The sequence below is a fragment of the Gorilla gorilla genome, chromosome 7 (genome assembly GCF_029281585.2).
Source record: "Gorilla gorilla gorilla isolate KB3781 chromosome 7, NHGRI_mGorGor1-v2.1_pri, whole genome shotgun sequence".
Lineage (NCBI taxonomy): Eukaryota > Metazoa > Chordata > Mammalia > Primates > Hominidae > Gorilla > Gorilla gorilla.
This window is the reverse complement of record NC_073231.2, coordinates 109,475,356-109,491,855: the sequence shown is the minus strand read 5'-3', so window position 1 is coordinate 109,491,855 and position 16,500 is coordinate 109,475,356. Positions and strand designations below refer to the sequence as shown.

General features: G+C 34.6%; 1 protein-coding gene across 39 annotated transcripts in view; it reads right to left on the bottom strand.

Annotated features, from left to right (window-relative positions):
* The window catches only part of RIMS2 (regulating synaptic membrane exocytosis 2), a 752,291-nt gene that overhangs the window by 595,476 nt on the left and 140,315 nt on the right, over positions 1-16,500 (bottom strand). For 22 of the 39 annotated variants that reach the window (XM_055348803.2, XM_031014115.3, XM_055348807.2 and 19 more), the window contains exons 2-3: positions 1,274-1,306; positions 800-886 (exon numbers count right to left, since the gene is read on the bottom strand). The exons of the other annotated variants lie outside the window; for them this stretch is intronic. In XM_055348803.2, the coding sequence (XP_055204778.1) occupies positions 800-886; positions 1,274-1,306 (120 nt within the window). The remainder of the gene's footprint in view (positions 1-799; positions 887-1,273; positions 1,307-16,500) is intronic. 39 annotated transcript variants of the gene reach the window in all.

The window sequence follows — 16,500 nt, the reverse complement described above, 5'->3', positions numbered from 1 at the left end:
AAAAGGAAGCACAGAGGCTAAGTGGTTGGAGCACATCTGAATATTATGACAACTGTCAGGAGAATACTGGAATTTAAATATATGCAGTCTCTCTCACATCCTCAGCTACCTCAACTTCACAACATAAATATTGCTTGCACAAAATTAAAATGCTACAGAAGTGAACAACTTTTTAAACAGTGTTTTTTAATCTAATAACAAAAAAATAAAATCAATACTTCTTTAATGTTTCAGGTCAGTGTGAGAATATATTGCCACATTTCCCAAATTATGTTTCATAACCTAATGAAATGTTTAGTAAAAACAGGATTCAGTGGTCAAACAAATGTATTAAACAGTGTATGTTCTAATACCCTTGGAGCATATTTGGGTTCTCAGAATAATTATAATAAAGAAACTTGCTTAACCTTTTTTAAAACAACCTTTCCAAAACTATTTGACCAAAGATTGAATTTGGGGGTTAATATCTTTTAATGTCCTCTAGAACAATTTTTGAAAGAAACACACTCTAGTTATATATTGCATTGTTGGAAAAGGATGTTTTACTGAATAAGTATGGCTTACATTATTTATACTAAAATATAGCAGGGTGGGGGGAATTACCTCTTCTTTTTTACTACCCTATTAATTATCCTTGCCTTCTTTATAGATTTTCATTAAGGGTAACAGTATCAAACCCTAACCAAACAATTTTCCTTTCTGAGGGCATACTATTCCAAGGACAGTATTTTAACACATACTTTTCAGTATGTTATACTATCAGAGATAATATTTAGTCTATATAGATCAGCTTACTTACGTCTGGGGCTCCTTTTCATTTTGTTGTTTTTGCTGGGGCTGAAGAACGTTATTTACCAGTTCAGTGATTCCACTAAAGGGAAACCACCTGTTTAAATAAGCAAATAATGTGACTGAATAACCAAATGAATAACAATGTAGGTTAACGTTTTCTTATCCATAATAAAAATACACAGGCACAAAAGCTACAGCCAATGGTAATGTGAGCTCCGATTATCATCCAGGCAGTCAAAATGTAGGGAAATTAAATTTGAACACTTAACTAGTCCACAAGCAGGCAGCAAAAAACTACATCCAGTCACTATGTGGGTGACGTAAGAAGCTGCAAGCAGCTCTCTTACAAGCCAGAGAGTCAGAAAGCAGAAGACACACTAGCTGCAGCCTATCCAGTATTAGTGTTAAGCTAATACCAGAAAGCAGTATGTGGCAAAAGTACAGAAGTCAAGCCTACTACACTCTTAATACATTTACTTACTGTGTCAGTTGTGGTTTGTGTTCTTCTTTGACCCTAAAAAGATAAGTTTGCACAACTGAGTGCACTGTACTATGAAGAGATTTCTATTTACAAATTTGTGTTCATATAAAATGGACACCAAAAATAAGAATTTTATATAGAAAGACTTAGTGCTTTGCCATATATTGAAACTATACATTTCAATCAATTTTACACAAAAAAAGAGAAAATGAATCATTTGTCCTTAACAGAAAACTAATATTAAAATTCTACCTCTGTTTGAAAGCAATGATTTGGTCCTGAAGTTTTCTGAATATTTTTATTGATATTGAAGATTTTTAAATAATTATTTTAACATACTATATTAAACACAATTACATTTAGTTAAGTGCAAATAGATTTCCTTTTTTTAATTTTTCCTTAATATTGAAGTAAAGGCATAAGTATTTTAAATTAAACATAGAGTTTTACGAATGTATTTTTAAAAGCCTTACAAATGAATTTCTTTATGCCTAAAGGAGCAGAGAAAGGAATGGGAGGTGGGGGAGGGCAGGTATCCAAACTCTCTTAAAATAGCTATTAAAATAACTAGGTATATTAAATTAGAATAAGTTAATTATGCAAACAACTATTCCAGACTGAAAATGAATTTAAATAAATAGTATAGAAACAACTATAATAATAAAGTCAGTGCTTTACTTCTAGTTCTGCTGAGTTCAATAAAGTCTTATCTAAAATAGCATATAGAAAAAACTACTTTCTAATTCTCTGAGATGAGAAGATATTTTTATATTACAAAAATCTAAAAATTCACGGTCAGAAACTGATTTAGAAGTAGACACTTGTGGAAAGCTAAGACAGCCAATTGAAAGCAGCTGCATTCCACAGCACTCAAGGAGAGGAATGAAAGGAGCAAGTCAGTTCAGCACCTTCAACTGAAATATCTGAGTTCTCACGTTGAAACTGACTAAGCAAACAACTTGACCCTCAGAGAACAAAGAGAAGCAGGGTAGGGCGATAGCCCACCTGGGAGCAGCGCGGAGCAAAGGGAAGCTGTCAGTGATTGTGTGACCTGCCCAGGAAACCACGCTTCTCCCACAGATCCTTGCAACCCATGGATCAGGAGATATCCTCGTGAACCCACATCACCAGGGTCCTGGGTCCAATACACTGAGCTATGTGAAGTTTCGGCAGAGTGGCTGCTTAGACACACACAGAGACCCAGGAGTTTTGCATACTCTGGCCCCAGAATCTGCATCAAGGCAGGAGATCCATCTGTGAATGCCCCTAGGAAGGGCACTGAGTCCAGGGAGCAAAGTGGCATCATTCTGTGGGCCCCACTTACATGGTGCCTCACAAGTTGGGACCCACTGGCTTGGAATTCCAGCCAGCTGGTAGTAGCAGGCTGGAGTCGGCCTGAGTCAGGACTGAGTTCCCAGGGGAATGGGTGACCACCATCTCTGTGGTTCAGTAGACTCAGTCATTTCAGCCTGCCAACTTTGAAGAATACAGGCAGTTTGGATGAGGAGGGGTCCCCCACAGAGCAGCATAGCTGCCTTGATGGATCATAGCCAGACTGCTTCTTTAAGTGGAACCCAATTCATTCCTCCTCACTTAGCAAGACCTCCCTGTGAGGGCTTCACCCACTCCAGCAAGGATTCTCCGGACAGAGCTTTGATCTTTCTCAGGGACGAAGCTCCCAGGGGTTCTCTATCTCTGCAGTTCAGTAGACTCAGCCATTCCAGCTTTGGAGAATACAAACAGTCCAGACAAAGAAGAGACCCCTGAATGCAGCACACCTGCTCTACCAAACGGCCACCTGATTGCTTCTTTAGGCAGATCCCTGATCCTGTTCCTCCTGACTGGGTGAGACCTCCCAGCAGGAGTCTCCAGTCACCTCCTACAGGCATATTTGGGCCAGCAACAGGTCAGTGCCCCACTGAAAAGAAGCCTCCAGAAAAAGGGGAAGGCTGCCATCTTTGCTGGTTCACAGCTTTCACTGGTGATAACTCTGGGAAGGAGAAAAACGAAAGCAACTAGGGTCTGAAGGGGGCCCTTGCAAACCACAGCAGCCCCACAAAACAGTGCCATCACTATTAAAAGAAAAACAAACAGAAAACAGCAACAACGTCAATTAAAAAGACCCCATAAAAACCCAAATCAAAGGTCACCAACCCCAAAGACCAAAGGTAGGTAAGCCCATAAAGGTAAGAAAGAATCAACACAAAAACGCTAAAAACTCAAAAAGCCAGAACAGCTCTTCTCCTTCAAATGACCACAACACCTCTCCAGTAAGGGCACAAACTGGGCTGAGGCTGAGATGGCTGAAGTGACAAAAGTAGGCTTCAGAAGGTGGGTAATAACAAACTTTGCTGAGATAAAGGAGCATGTGGTAACCCAATGCAAAGAAGCTAAGACTCATGATAAAACAATACAGGAGCTGATAGCCAGAATAGCCAGTTTAGAGAGGAATATAACCAACCTGATGGAGCTGAAAAACACAACATGAGAACTATAGACCAAGCAGAGAAAAGAATCTCAGAGCTTGAAGACTGTCTTTCTGACGTAAGACAGGCATACAAGAACAGAAAGAAAAAAAAAAAAAGAATGAAAAGGCACGAACAAAACCTCCAAAAAATATGAAATTATTTAAAAAGACAGAACCTAAGACTCATTAGGGTACCTGAAAGAGATGGGGAGAATGGAACCAAGTTGCAAAACATACTTAAGTATATCATCCAGGAGAACTTCCCCAACAGAGAAAGACAGGCCAACATTCAAATCCAGGAAATACAGAGAACCCCAGTAAGATACTCCATTAGAAGATCAACCCCAAGACACATAATAATCAGATTCTGAAATATACAAATGAAAGAAAAAAATGTTAAAGGCAGTCAGATAGAAAGGCCAGGTCACCTACAAAATGCAGCCCATCAAACTAACAGGGGACCTCTCAGCAAAAACCCTAAAAGCCAGAAGAGATTAGGGGCCAATATTCAACATTCTTAAAGAAAAGAAATTCCAACCCAGAACTGCATATTCGCCCAAACTAAACATCATAAGTGAAGGAGAAAAAGGATCCTTTTCAGACAATCAAATGCTTAGGGAATTTCCACCACCATGCCTGCCTTGCAAGAGCTCCTGAACAAAGCACTAAATATGGAAAGGAAAAACAATTACTACCCACTACAAAAACACACTGAAGTACACAGATCAGTGACATTATGAAGCAACCACATAAACAAGTATGCGAAATAACCAGCTAGCATCATGATGACAGAATCAAATTCACAAATAACAATACTAAACTTAAATATAAATGGGCTAAATGCCCCAATTAAAAGACACAAAATTGCAAGCTGGATAAAAAGCCAAGACCCACTGGTATGCTGTCTTCAAGAGACCCATCTCACATGCAAAGACACACATAGGCTCAAAATAAAAGGATGGAGGAAAATTTACCAAACAAATTTAAAACAGAAAACACAGGGGTTGCAATTCCAGTATTTCTGACAAAACAGACTTTAAACCAACAAAGATCAAAAAAGACAATGAAAGTTATTATGGAATGATAAAGGGTTCAATTCAACAAGAGCTAATTCTCCTAAATATATGTGCACCTAATACAGGAGCACTCAGATTCATAAAGCAAGTTCTTAGAGACAAAACGACTTAAAATTCCCAAACAATAATAGTGGGAGACTTTAACACCCCACTGTCAATATGAGACAGATCATCGAGACAGAAAATTACCAAGGATATTCAGGACCTGAACTCAGCTCTGAATCAAATGGACCTGATAGATACCTACAGAACTCCACCAAGGAAAGAACAGAATATACATTCTTCTCATCACCACATGGCACTTAATTTTATCTAACTAAAATTTTATTAACTAAAATTTATCACATAATCTGAAGTAAAACACTCCTCAGCATATATAAAAGAACTGAAATAATAACAAACATTCTCTCAGACTACAGCACAATCAAATCAGAACTCAAGATTAAGAAAATCACTGAAGAACACACAACTACATTGAAATTGAACAACCTGCTCCTGAATGACTCCTGTGTAAATAATGAAATTAGGGAAAAATAAGAAAGTTCTTTGAAACTAATGAGAACAAAGAGACAATGTACCCAAAGCTCTGGGACGCAGCTAAAGCAGTGTCAGGAGGGAAATTTATAGCATTAAATGCCCACATCAAAAAGCTAGAAAGATCTCAACAACCTAACATCACACCTAAAACAACTGGCAAACCAAGAGCAAGCCCCACAGCTAACAGAAAACAAGAAGTAACCAAGATCAAAACTGAACTGAAGGTGATACAAAAATTAAAAAAAAAAAAAATTCAAAAAAAAATCAATGAAACCAGCAGCTGGTTTTTGAAAAAAAAAATTAATATAATATACCACTAGGTAAGACTAATAAAAAAGAAAAGAAAGAAGAATCAAATAAACACAATCAGAAATAAGAAGGATATCACCACTGACCCCACAGAAATATAAACGACCATCAGACAATACTATAAACACCTCTATGCACATAAACTAGAAAATATATAAGAAACAAATAATGTCTGGACACATACACCTATCAAAGGCTGAACCAGGAAGAAACTGAATCTGTTAATAGGCCAATAATAAGTTCTGAAATTCAGGCAGTAATAAATAGCCTACCAACCCAAAAAAGCCCAGGACAAGATGGATTCACGACTGAATTCTACCAGAGGTACAAATAAAAGCTGGTACCATTCTACTGAAACTATTCCAAAAAATTGAAAAGGAGGGTCTCCCCTCTAACTCATTCTATGAGGCCAACATCATACTGATACCAAAACCTGGCACAGATACAACAACATAAAAAACCTCAGGCCAATGTCCTTGATGAACATCGATGCAAAAATATCACATTGATACCAAAACCTGGCACAGATACAACAACAACAAAAAACTTCAGGCAATGTCCTTGATGAACATTGATGCAAAAACTGTCAAACATAAATGCAAAATACTGGCAAACCGAATCCAGCAGCACATAAAAAAGCATATCCACCATGATAAAGTAGGCTTCATTCCCACAATAAAAGATTGGTTCAATGTACAAAAATAAATAAATGTAACTCTTCACATAAACAGGACTGAAGACAAAAAATGCATAATTTGTCTCATTAGATGCAGAACAGGCCTTCAATAAAATTCAAAATTCCTTCATGTTAAAAATTCTCAACTAGGTATGGAAAAAACATACCTCAAAGTAATAAGAGCCATACATGAAAAAGCCATAGCCAGTATCATACTGAATGGGCAAAAGCTGGAAACATTCTTCTTGAAAATGAGCACAAGACAAGGATGCTTTCTCCTACCACTCCTACTCAACATAGTATTGGAAGTTCTGGCCAGGGCAATCAGCCAAGAGAAAAAAATAAATGCTATTCAAATAGGAAGAGAGGAAGTCAAATTATCTCTGTTTGCAGATGACATAATCCTATATCTAGAAAACCCCATTGTCTCAGCCCAAGATCATGTCCTTTGCAGGGACATGGATAAAGCTGAAAGGCATTATCCTCAGCAAACTAACACAGGAAGAGAAAACTAAATACCATATGTTCTCACTTATAAGTTGGAGCTGAATGATGAGAACACATGGACACATGGGGGAAACAACAAACACTGAGGCCTGTCGGAGCTGGGTGCGGAGAGAGGTAGAACATCAGGAGGAACAGCTAACGGATGCTGGGCTTAATACATAGGTTGTGGGATGATGTGTGCAGCAAAACACCATGGCACACATTTGCCTATGTAACAAACCTGAACATCTGGCACATGTACCCCTGAACTTAAAATAAAAGTTGAAGAAAAAAAAGGAGACAGTTAATTCATGATGCATATGATACGAAAAATTAGGTACACCTAACTAAAAAAAACTTCTACCTCATGTGGCACACATTTAGTGAGTCATTCTTGGGATTAATTCTCAGGCCTCTGAGCCCAAGTTAAGCCATCATATCCCCTGTGGCCTGCTCATACACATCCAGATGGCCAGTTCCTGCCTTAACTGATGATATTCCACCACAAAAGAAGTGAAAATGGCCTGTTCCTGCCTTAACTGATGACATTATCTTGTGAAATTCCTTCTCCTGGCTCATCCTGGCTCAAAAGCTCCCCTGCTGAGCACTTTGTGACCCCCACACCTGCCCACCAGAGAACAACCCCCCTTTGACTGTAATTTTCCTTTACCTACCCAAATCTTATAAAACGGCCCCACCCGTATCTCCCTTCACTGACTCTCTTTTCAGACTCAGCCCACCTGCACCCAGGTGAAATAAACAGCTTTATTGCTCACAGAAAGCCTGTTTGGTGGTCTCTTCACACGGACGTGTATGAAATTAATATTATTCATTTTTTTAATATTCCTTTATTAAAATTAAATTATTCCTTCTACCGACCTATTAGTGTGTACTGGTTTCACAATATTCGGGAAATTAAGGGAGACTGGCCCAATATAGATCACTGAGTATCAAAATGAAATAAGACTGGATATTTATAAGGCAGAGAAAAATCATGCACAAGCATAATAAAGGCCTCTGAAATTTGGCTTCTCACAATTTCCTAGAACTTATCCTAAGAGGTAAACTTATGACTACATGATAAGTTTATTAGTTTTTACCCTCTCAGAGGGAAACTAAGAATTAGTCATGAAAACTGGTCAGCAAAATCCTAGACTTTCATTACAAGGCTATACCTAACACTGTAAATTAAATTCTCTTTAGATCAAGTTGATTCACTTTTACACTGTGTTCATTTTTTAATGATATAGTAATAAATGAAAGGCATATTCTTAGACATATGTGTCACAATAACAAATGTAATTGGTATCTATTTCTATATTAACAATAAAATTATATCCTGTATTCTCTTTATAAAATTCAGAGTGTAATATCTTATTTGCAAGAATGAAAGCCACATCATTTAGTATTTAAATACAGTCACAAAATGGATTTAATATTTAAAAGATTATTTTAACACCAAATGTCATATAAACATTCAAACACAAGCAAACTATAGTGACACTGAACTCTATTCAGAAAACTTGTATTTCTTTGAGAAAAAGATAAAAATCTCTTTTTAGAACAAAACATTCACAAATAGATAAAAAGATAATGGCAAAGAAAGATTACCATATGAGCTCATTAAAATGAAGAACAATTAAAATGACCCTTCACCAAATAATAGTATGCTAAAAACAAGAAATACTGAAATAAATATGTAAATGGGCTCATTTACTTGTTAAAGAACTCCTGGGTGAGAATCTGCAAGAAATCATGTTGCTCTTAATCAGTGACAAGTTTTTATCATAAACATGTTGATAATTATCTAAAAATCAGTTTCCAATTTCAAAATCTTTACTAGAAAACATAGGCATAAAAATCTAAATTATTAAAACTGGGTTTTGTAAAAACATCTATATATGAAATGTATAACATTTGCATCATCCTCCCAAACAAAATATGTATAAATATTTAAAATATTTATATTTTATATTTATGTTTTAAATAAATATTTAAAATGTCTTTAAATACAATTAAAAGTATAAAATTATTCTTCTCCTTTTGCCAATATTTTAGATAAAATCACATTACAAAGTATCTCACCAAAATTAAAACGTTGAGATAATGAATTAAAAATTGGTAATATTAGAAACTAATTACATCACCTATTTCTCCGACAATATGCTAACATTATTAACAGTGAACTCCTACATTCGTCCATTCCAAGAAGCTGATGAGATTCTAGTTTCCAATATGACATATAAAGATCTTGGAAATTATCACTCCCATCCTCAAAATGAGAAAAAAAGCTGAACTGAAAATCAACAACTCTTGTTAGCGTCATCAAGAAATTAATGTGACCTCACAAACTGCTGCCACAAAAACTAAACAAACAGACAAATACAAAGTTGCACAGCTTACCAGAACCAAATGCCCAGGAGCAGAGGTCTGCAGGTGGAACCAGTATATCCACAAACACTTTATAATTAATTGCCAGAGGCTCAGGGTAGACTACTTCTAAGTTTCAAATTCCAAATCTTAGTTTCTCAGTCTTACGGGTGCCAATACACTTGCATAAGTGTTATCTCTAGAAGCTCTACCAGGTTCTCTCGGTGAAAATCAGAGAAAAATCCTCTCATGTATCTAATAGAGGGAGAAGGAAAGTAACCATTTTGAAATGCACTTGAAGCTCTGTATTTTAACAAGGTCTTCTCTCAAGGGAAACTGTTTTATAAAGATGGTGTTTTGCCAAAGCTTAACGGGCCTGAGGAAGGTAAATACCCAATTTCATCCTCCTCTAGCCTTCAATGTAGAAAATGGAAAATACCAAATTCCAGTCCTCTCTAGCCTTCAATGTAGGGAGAGGAAACTCACCTCAAGCTCATTGACAGACTGAGGCCTAATGACAGAACTATCAGATGCCTCTCCTCCCTCTACACTTACCACCAAATCAGTAGAGTTCTTATATAATAACAGGTGAAACAACTAAAACAACTGCAATCCTCAGAAACTATTTAGTAAGGAGTCAGTACAGAAAAACAAAACAGCAAAAAATAAAAAAAAATAAACACAAGGACAATAGAAAAAATTTTAGCATCTGACACCACAGCTACAATAAACAGTAAACACAGTCTAACTCTTCTCCAGATAAACATAAAATGTCATACTTAAGACCTAACTACCTAAGCTCCTTTTACTGAATAACCCTTCTCCAGCTTTCAATAACAAATTATAAGGCATTCTAAGTGGCAAGAAAAAAGTCTGAAGAGACAAAGAAAGCATAAATCAAATATGGCAGAAAATTTGGAATTGCTAGACTGAGAAAAATAGCTGTGGTTAATATACTAAGAGTTCCAATGTAAAACGTAGACAACATGCAAGAATACACCGGTACTATGAGAAAAGAGAGGGAAACTCTATGAGTGAATCAAAAAGGAAATGCTAAAAATAAAAAATAATATAAAAGAAATAAAGAATGCCTTTGACAGACTCATCAACAGAGCAGTAGACTTGGCCAAAAAAACAATCAATGAGCTTGAAAATATGTCAATAAAAACTTCTAAAACTGAAAAACAAAAACACAAAAGAGTGAAAAAGATGGAACAGCATATTCAAAATCTGAGGGACAATTATAAAAACTATAATGTATGTGTAATGGGAATAGCAGATGGAGAAGAAAGGAACAAAGGAAATATTTTAAGTAATAACAACTGAAAATTTTCTAAAATTAATGACAAACACCAAACCACGAATCCAGGAAGCTCAGAGAACACCAAACAGGATGAATATCAAAAAAATGTTTCAAATAAGAATATACTATTCAAACTGCAGAAAATGAAAGACAAAGATGACATTTTGAAAGAAAAAAAGCAAACACCTTATCTACAGAGAAACAGTATAAGAATTACATCAGACTTCTGTTCATAAAAAAAAGAAAAAGGTAGAATGAAATATCTAAAGTGTTGAATAAAGAAACCAACCAACCTATAGGTCTACAGACTACACTCAGTCAAATTATCCTTCAAAAGTGAAACAGAAAGAAATATTTTCTCAAACAAACAAAAATTATAAAAATTTGTCAACAGATCTGCCTTGCAAGGAATATTAAAAAGAAGTTTTTCATTTCCTTCAGAGACAAGAAAATTACATAGGTCAGAAATTCTGATGTACATTTAATAAAAGGAATAGCATTAGGGAAGGAAAAAATAAGGGTAAAATAAAACCTTTTATTTTTCTTATTCTTAATCTATCAGTTTGTCAAATATGGAACTGTAGCAATACTGTATTCTGTGATAATATTTTATGGATAAGTGAAATAAATTACAGTCATGTTATAAGGTACAGAAGAGAGGAATTGTGAATAATCTGTTACCAGGTTTACATCATTTGTGAAGTTGTACAGTGCGATTTTAAAATGGACTTGGATTCATTGTAAATAAACACTTCAATCTCTTAAGCAACAACCAAAATAAAATTTTAAAAGGAAGTACAATTGATATGCTAAAAGAGAAAATAGAATTGTATAAAATGCTAAAATAAAGCAAAAGAAGAGAGAAAAATTAGAAGACAAAATAAGAAATAAAACAAGTACAATAAATGCAACACAGTTACAAACACAGTAACCATGAATTCAACTTAAAATAGTCACCTTAAACGTGAATGGTCTAAATATGCCAATTAAAAAGCAGAGACTATCAGAATGGATGCAAACAAAAAGACACAATGTCTTAGTCCATTTGTGTTGCTATAAAAGAACATGTTAGGCTGGGTAATTTATAAAGAACACACGTTTATTTGGCTTATAATTCTGCAGACTTTCTAAAAAGCATGGCAACAGCATCTGCATCAGATGAGGGCCTCAAGTTGCTTCCACTCATAGTGGAAGGTGAAGGGGTGCCATGCAGAGATCACATGGAAAGAGAGGACACAAGAAAAAGGGGAGGAGATGCCAGGCTCTTTTTAACAACCAACACTCATGAGAACGAACAAGATGAGAATTCACTTACCCTCCACCCGCAAGAATGGCATTAATCTACTTATGAGGGATACACCTCCATGACCTAAACACCTCACATTAGGCTCTACTTCCCAACACTACCATACTAGGGACCAAGTTTTAACATGAAATTTGGTAGGGACAAACAAACAATACCCAAGCTATAGCATCACGAGATTGGGGAATTAAGAGAGGTTGATTGATAGGTACATATACACAGTTAGACAAGAAATATGACCTAGTGTTTGATAGATCAGTACAGTAATAATAGTTTACAATAATCTATTGTATATTTCAAAATAGAAAAGAATAACTCAAATGTTTCTCACATAAAGAAAAGACAAATATTTAAGGTGATGAGCATCCCAATGACACTGATTTAATCTTACAAAATATGTTAATGTATTAAATCATTACATACACCTCTAAAACTTGTATATCTATTATGTATCAATAAGAAATTGAATAAATAAATAACACCAAGCAATGTATTGTCTCTACAAGAAACCCGCTTTAAATATAAACAAAAGCTAGAGTATCCATATTAATTTCAAACAAAGCCAACTTTAGAGCAAGGAAAATTATCAGAGAAAAATCAAAGTATTTCATAATAATAAAAGGATGAATTCCTCCAAGAAAACATACCAATCCTAAATGTGTGTTTGCATAACAACAAAGTGTCAAAATACAGGAGGCAAAAATTGATACATCTGCAACCATGAAGAGATTAATCCACTGTTACAGATGCTCTTTACACAGCTATCAATAATTGACGTATACAGTTGGCAGAAAATCAGTGAAGATGTAGTTGAAATGAACAGCATAAATAAAATTGATCTAATGAACATTATATAATGCTTCATCCAACAACAGCATAATACACATTCTTCTCAAGCACCCAGGGAACATACACCAAGACAGACCACATTCTAGGCCATGAAACACCCTTTAATAAATTTAAAAGAATACAAATCATTCAAAATATGCTCTGAGTTCACAGAGGAACTAAATTAGAAATTAACAGCAAAACTATAGTGAAAAATCTCAAAATATCTGGAAATTAAACCATACGCTTCTAAAAATATGTGAGTCAAGTCTCAAAATAGATTAAAAATATGCTTAACTAAATGAAAGTGAAAATACAACCTATCAAAACTTGTGAGATGCAGCTAAAGCAGTGCTTAGATGAAAATTTCTAGCATTTTAATGCATATATTGTAAGACATATCTACAATTAATAAAGCTTCTACCTTAGTAAACTAGAAAAAGAAAATAAAATCTAAGCAGAGAAAAATAAATAATAAAAGTTAAAAATCAATGAACTTGAAAACCGGGCATCAACAGACAAAATCAATAATACCAAAAGCCACCTCTTTGAAAAGACCAATAAATTGATAAATTCCTAGCTAGGCTAATCAAGGAAAAATGAAAAGATACAAATTACTAATATAAAAAATGAAAGACAGTCCATCACGTCTGATCACATGACATTAAAAAGATTTAAAAAAAAGTAAGAACAACTATCCCAAATTTGATAATTTTGATGAAATGGACCATTTCCTTGAAAGAAACAATGTACCAATGCTTACAAAAGGAGAGGTCTACGTCTATTTTAAAAATTGAATCATACATAAACCAAACAAATATATACCAAATCTATAAAAGGAAAACTACAAAACTCAGACGAAATAAATATAAGAAAATTTAAATAAATAGGGAAGTATGTCATGTTCATGAATAGAAAGACTCAACATTTTTTAAGATGTCAGTTCTTATGATTTGATCTATAGAAACATGGCAATCCCAACCAAAATCTCATCAAGTTATTTTGTGCATATCAACAATGACTCAAAGTTTATATAAAAAGGCAAAAGACCTAGCAATCCCACTTTCTAGGTATGTAGTCAAATAGAATGAAAACTTATGTTCACACAAAAACCTATACATCAATGTTTCTAGCAGCTTTATTCATAGTCTCAGAAAACTGAAAATAACCAAGATGTTAAGAGGTGAATGAATAAACAAACTATGGTTAAATCCATACAAGGGAATACTACTCAGCAATAAAAAGAAATAAACTACTGATATGAACAGCATGACTAAATATCAAATGTATTTTGCTAAGAGGAACAATTGAGAACTAAAAAGCTACATAAGGTTTGATTCAATTTATATGACATTCTGGGAAAGGCAAAACTATAGATAAAGAAAACAGAGTAGTGGCTAACTGGTCAATGAAAGAGGGAAGTATTAACTACAAAAGTCACACAAGGAAATTTTTAGAGTGTTGAAACTATTCTATAGTGTTGCTGGATAATTACATGTTTGTCAAAACCCATGGAATTATGCATCACAAACATTAAATGTTAATGTTTGCAAACTTTTTTTTTTTAAATCCCTGGAAGGAATACAAAGTGTGACAAATTGATCAAATTGTATTTAAAAGGTACAATATAACCTAGTCAGTTACAAGAGAGTCAGGAATAAAAGAGGTGTCCTAAAGAACATTAGGAAAGGATATTTTAACTAGATAACTGTAATACCAAAGACAAAAAATAACAATACATAAGCATTGTACTCTGGTAAGTTTGTTTCCATACTATACAAGTTAGCATTTGTGAAACTATTCTACATTTATACTGGGGTTAAGCATGAGCAAGTAACTGCCACAGAATACAAATAAACAAAGAGAGGAGGCTAGAATGAACCCTGCCAGCAGTGCTAAATTTAGACAGACATATCAGTACAAAATCACACAAATTTACATATTTTAAAGATAGATGATAGATGAATAAATAAATAGAGGTCGAGAAATAAATATAGATATGTGTGTCTACACAAGTTTATATATACAAGTATTTCCTCATTTTGTTTGCTGAGAGAGCCTAGAAACAGTGACATCCCAATTGCAGTGAGCCCATCTGGTACAAAGATCTTTGTTTCTAAATACCATCCTCCAATCAAAGATATTTTGAGAAATGGCTAATTTTCCAGGTAGACAGAAAAAAATACAAAGTTAACCTAGATTGTCTTGTAATGCCAGAAAATGAGAAATTGTTCAAAAACATAAAAACATGGAGTATGTCAAAAGACACAAAATCAACCTGAAAGAGTTCCCAATGGCCAAAGCTGGAACTATTTGAGGACGAACAAAAACCCATATGGATTATAATGCTCCCTCAAAAAATAAATATCCATTAATCCATACTGATATAGATAAATAAATAAATAATTAGAGAAGACGGCGCATATTTCCCTTACAGAAGAGTGCCAAATAAGAAACATGAAAGGTATGAAGAAAATAGAAAGTCATCATTAGAGCATCACAGTAGTAACTGTTTCAGGTAAGATCCACTGATATATGCTAACATTAGAAATCAAAGCTTAAAGGAGAACCAATATTTGCATAGCCTCAAGTATCTCCCGCCAAATATTTATTAATTACTGTGGTTTTGATGTCTAAAAATTATTTTATACCCTTTCTTCAAGTGGTGGAGCTTAATTCCTCTCCCCTCAAATAGGGACTGAAATTAGTGACCCACTTGCAACCAATAGAAAATAAAAAAGAAACAATTATAACTTTACAGTGGAAAAGCTGAGAGACACAACTCTAACTATACGATCAAAATTAACCCCCTAATATGATGTGATACCACTGTGGTATTCTTCCAAAAACTTCAAAACCCCAGTTGAATCAGGGGAAAAATCAAAACAAACCCAAACTGAGGAACGTCTACAAAAATTGAAATTAGGGAACACTCTTTTTCTGTTTTCACAACTTTCACTAGTATTCCTCACAAGTATCAAAATCATGAAAATAAGGAAAGACTGAGTAACTGTCACAAATTGGAAGAGACTAAGGAGACATGACAATTAAATGCACTTATCCTAGATTGAATCCTGGAAAAGAAAGTCAGTAAAATATATGGTAAGATTTGAATAAATCCTACAGTTATTTAATAGTATTGTACCAATGCTGTTTTCTTTGTTTTGATAAATACAGTGTAATTGTGTAAATTGTTGACTGCAGAAACCTAGGTGAACAAGATACAGGAACTCTCTGAACCATCTTTGCAACTCTTCTAAAAATTTAAAATTATTTCAAAATGAAAAGTTAAAACAAAACAAAAAACCTTCCCACAAAAAACTCCAGGCCCACATGGCTTCAATGGTGAATTCTATAAAACATTTTAAAAAATAAGTAATACTTGTCTTTCACAAGTACTTATCTTTCATAAAAATCACATTGATTTTCAAAAAATAGAACACATTCCAAATCAGTTTGTGAAGCCAGCATTATTACTCTGATAACAAAACTAGAAAAAGTAAATTCAAGAAAAGAAAGTTACTCATATCCTTAATGAACACAGATGCAAAAATTCTTAACACATTAGTGTGAAATTAAACTGTAAATGAGACTCCAAGCACTCCAGACTAGATGGACTCACCGTGACTAATAGAAGAAATACCAGAATTGAGACTACAGAACAAAGTGGCCATGGTGGAGTGAAAGAAGAGTGTTTACTTGCCTTTTGTTCATAGAAAAGGCAAATCTGGATAAACATCCTACTTTATGCCCATAAGCCAGAACAGTTCCTGTGACCAAAGCCAAGAAAAACTGGCAAGAAATGACCCACCACTAGCCCTTTAGAAGAAACATCTCACAGAGCCTTCTAGTTTGGGTCTTAGGAAGTCACC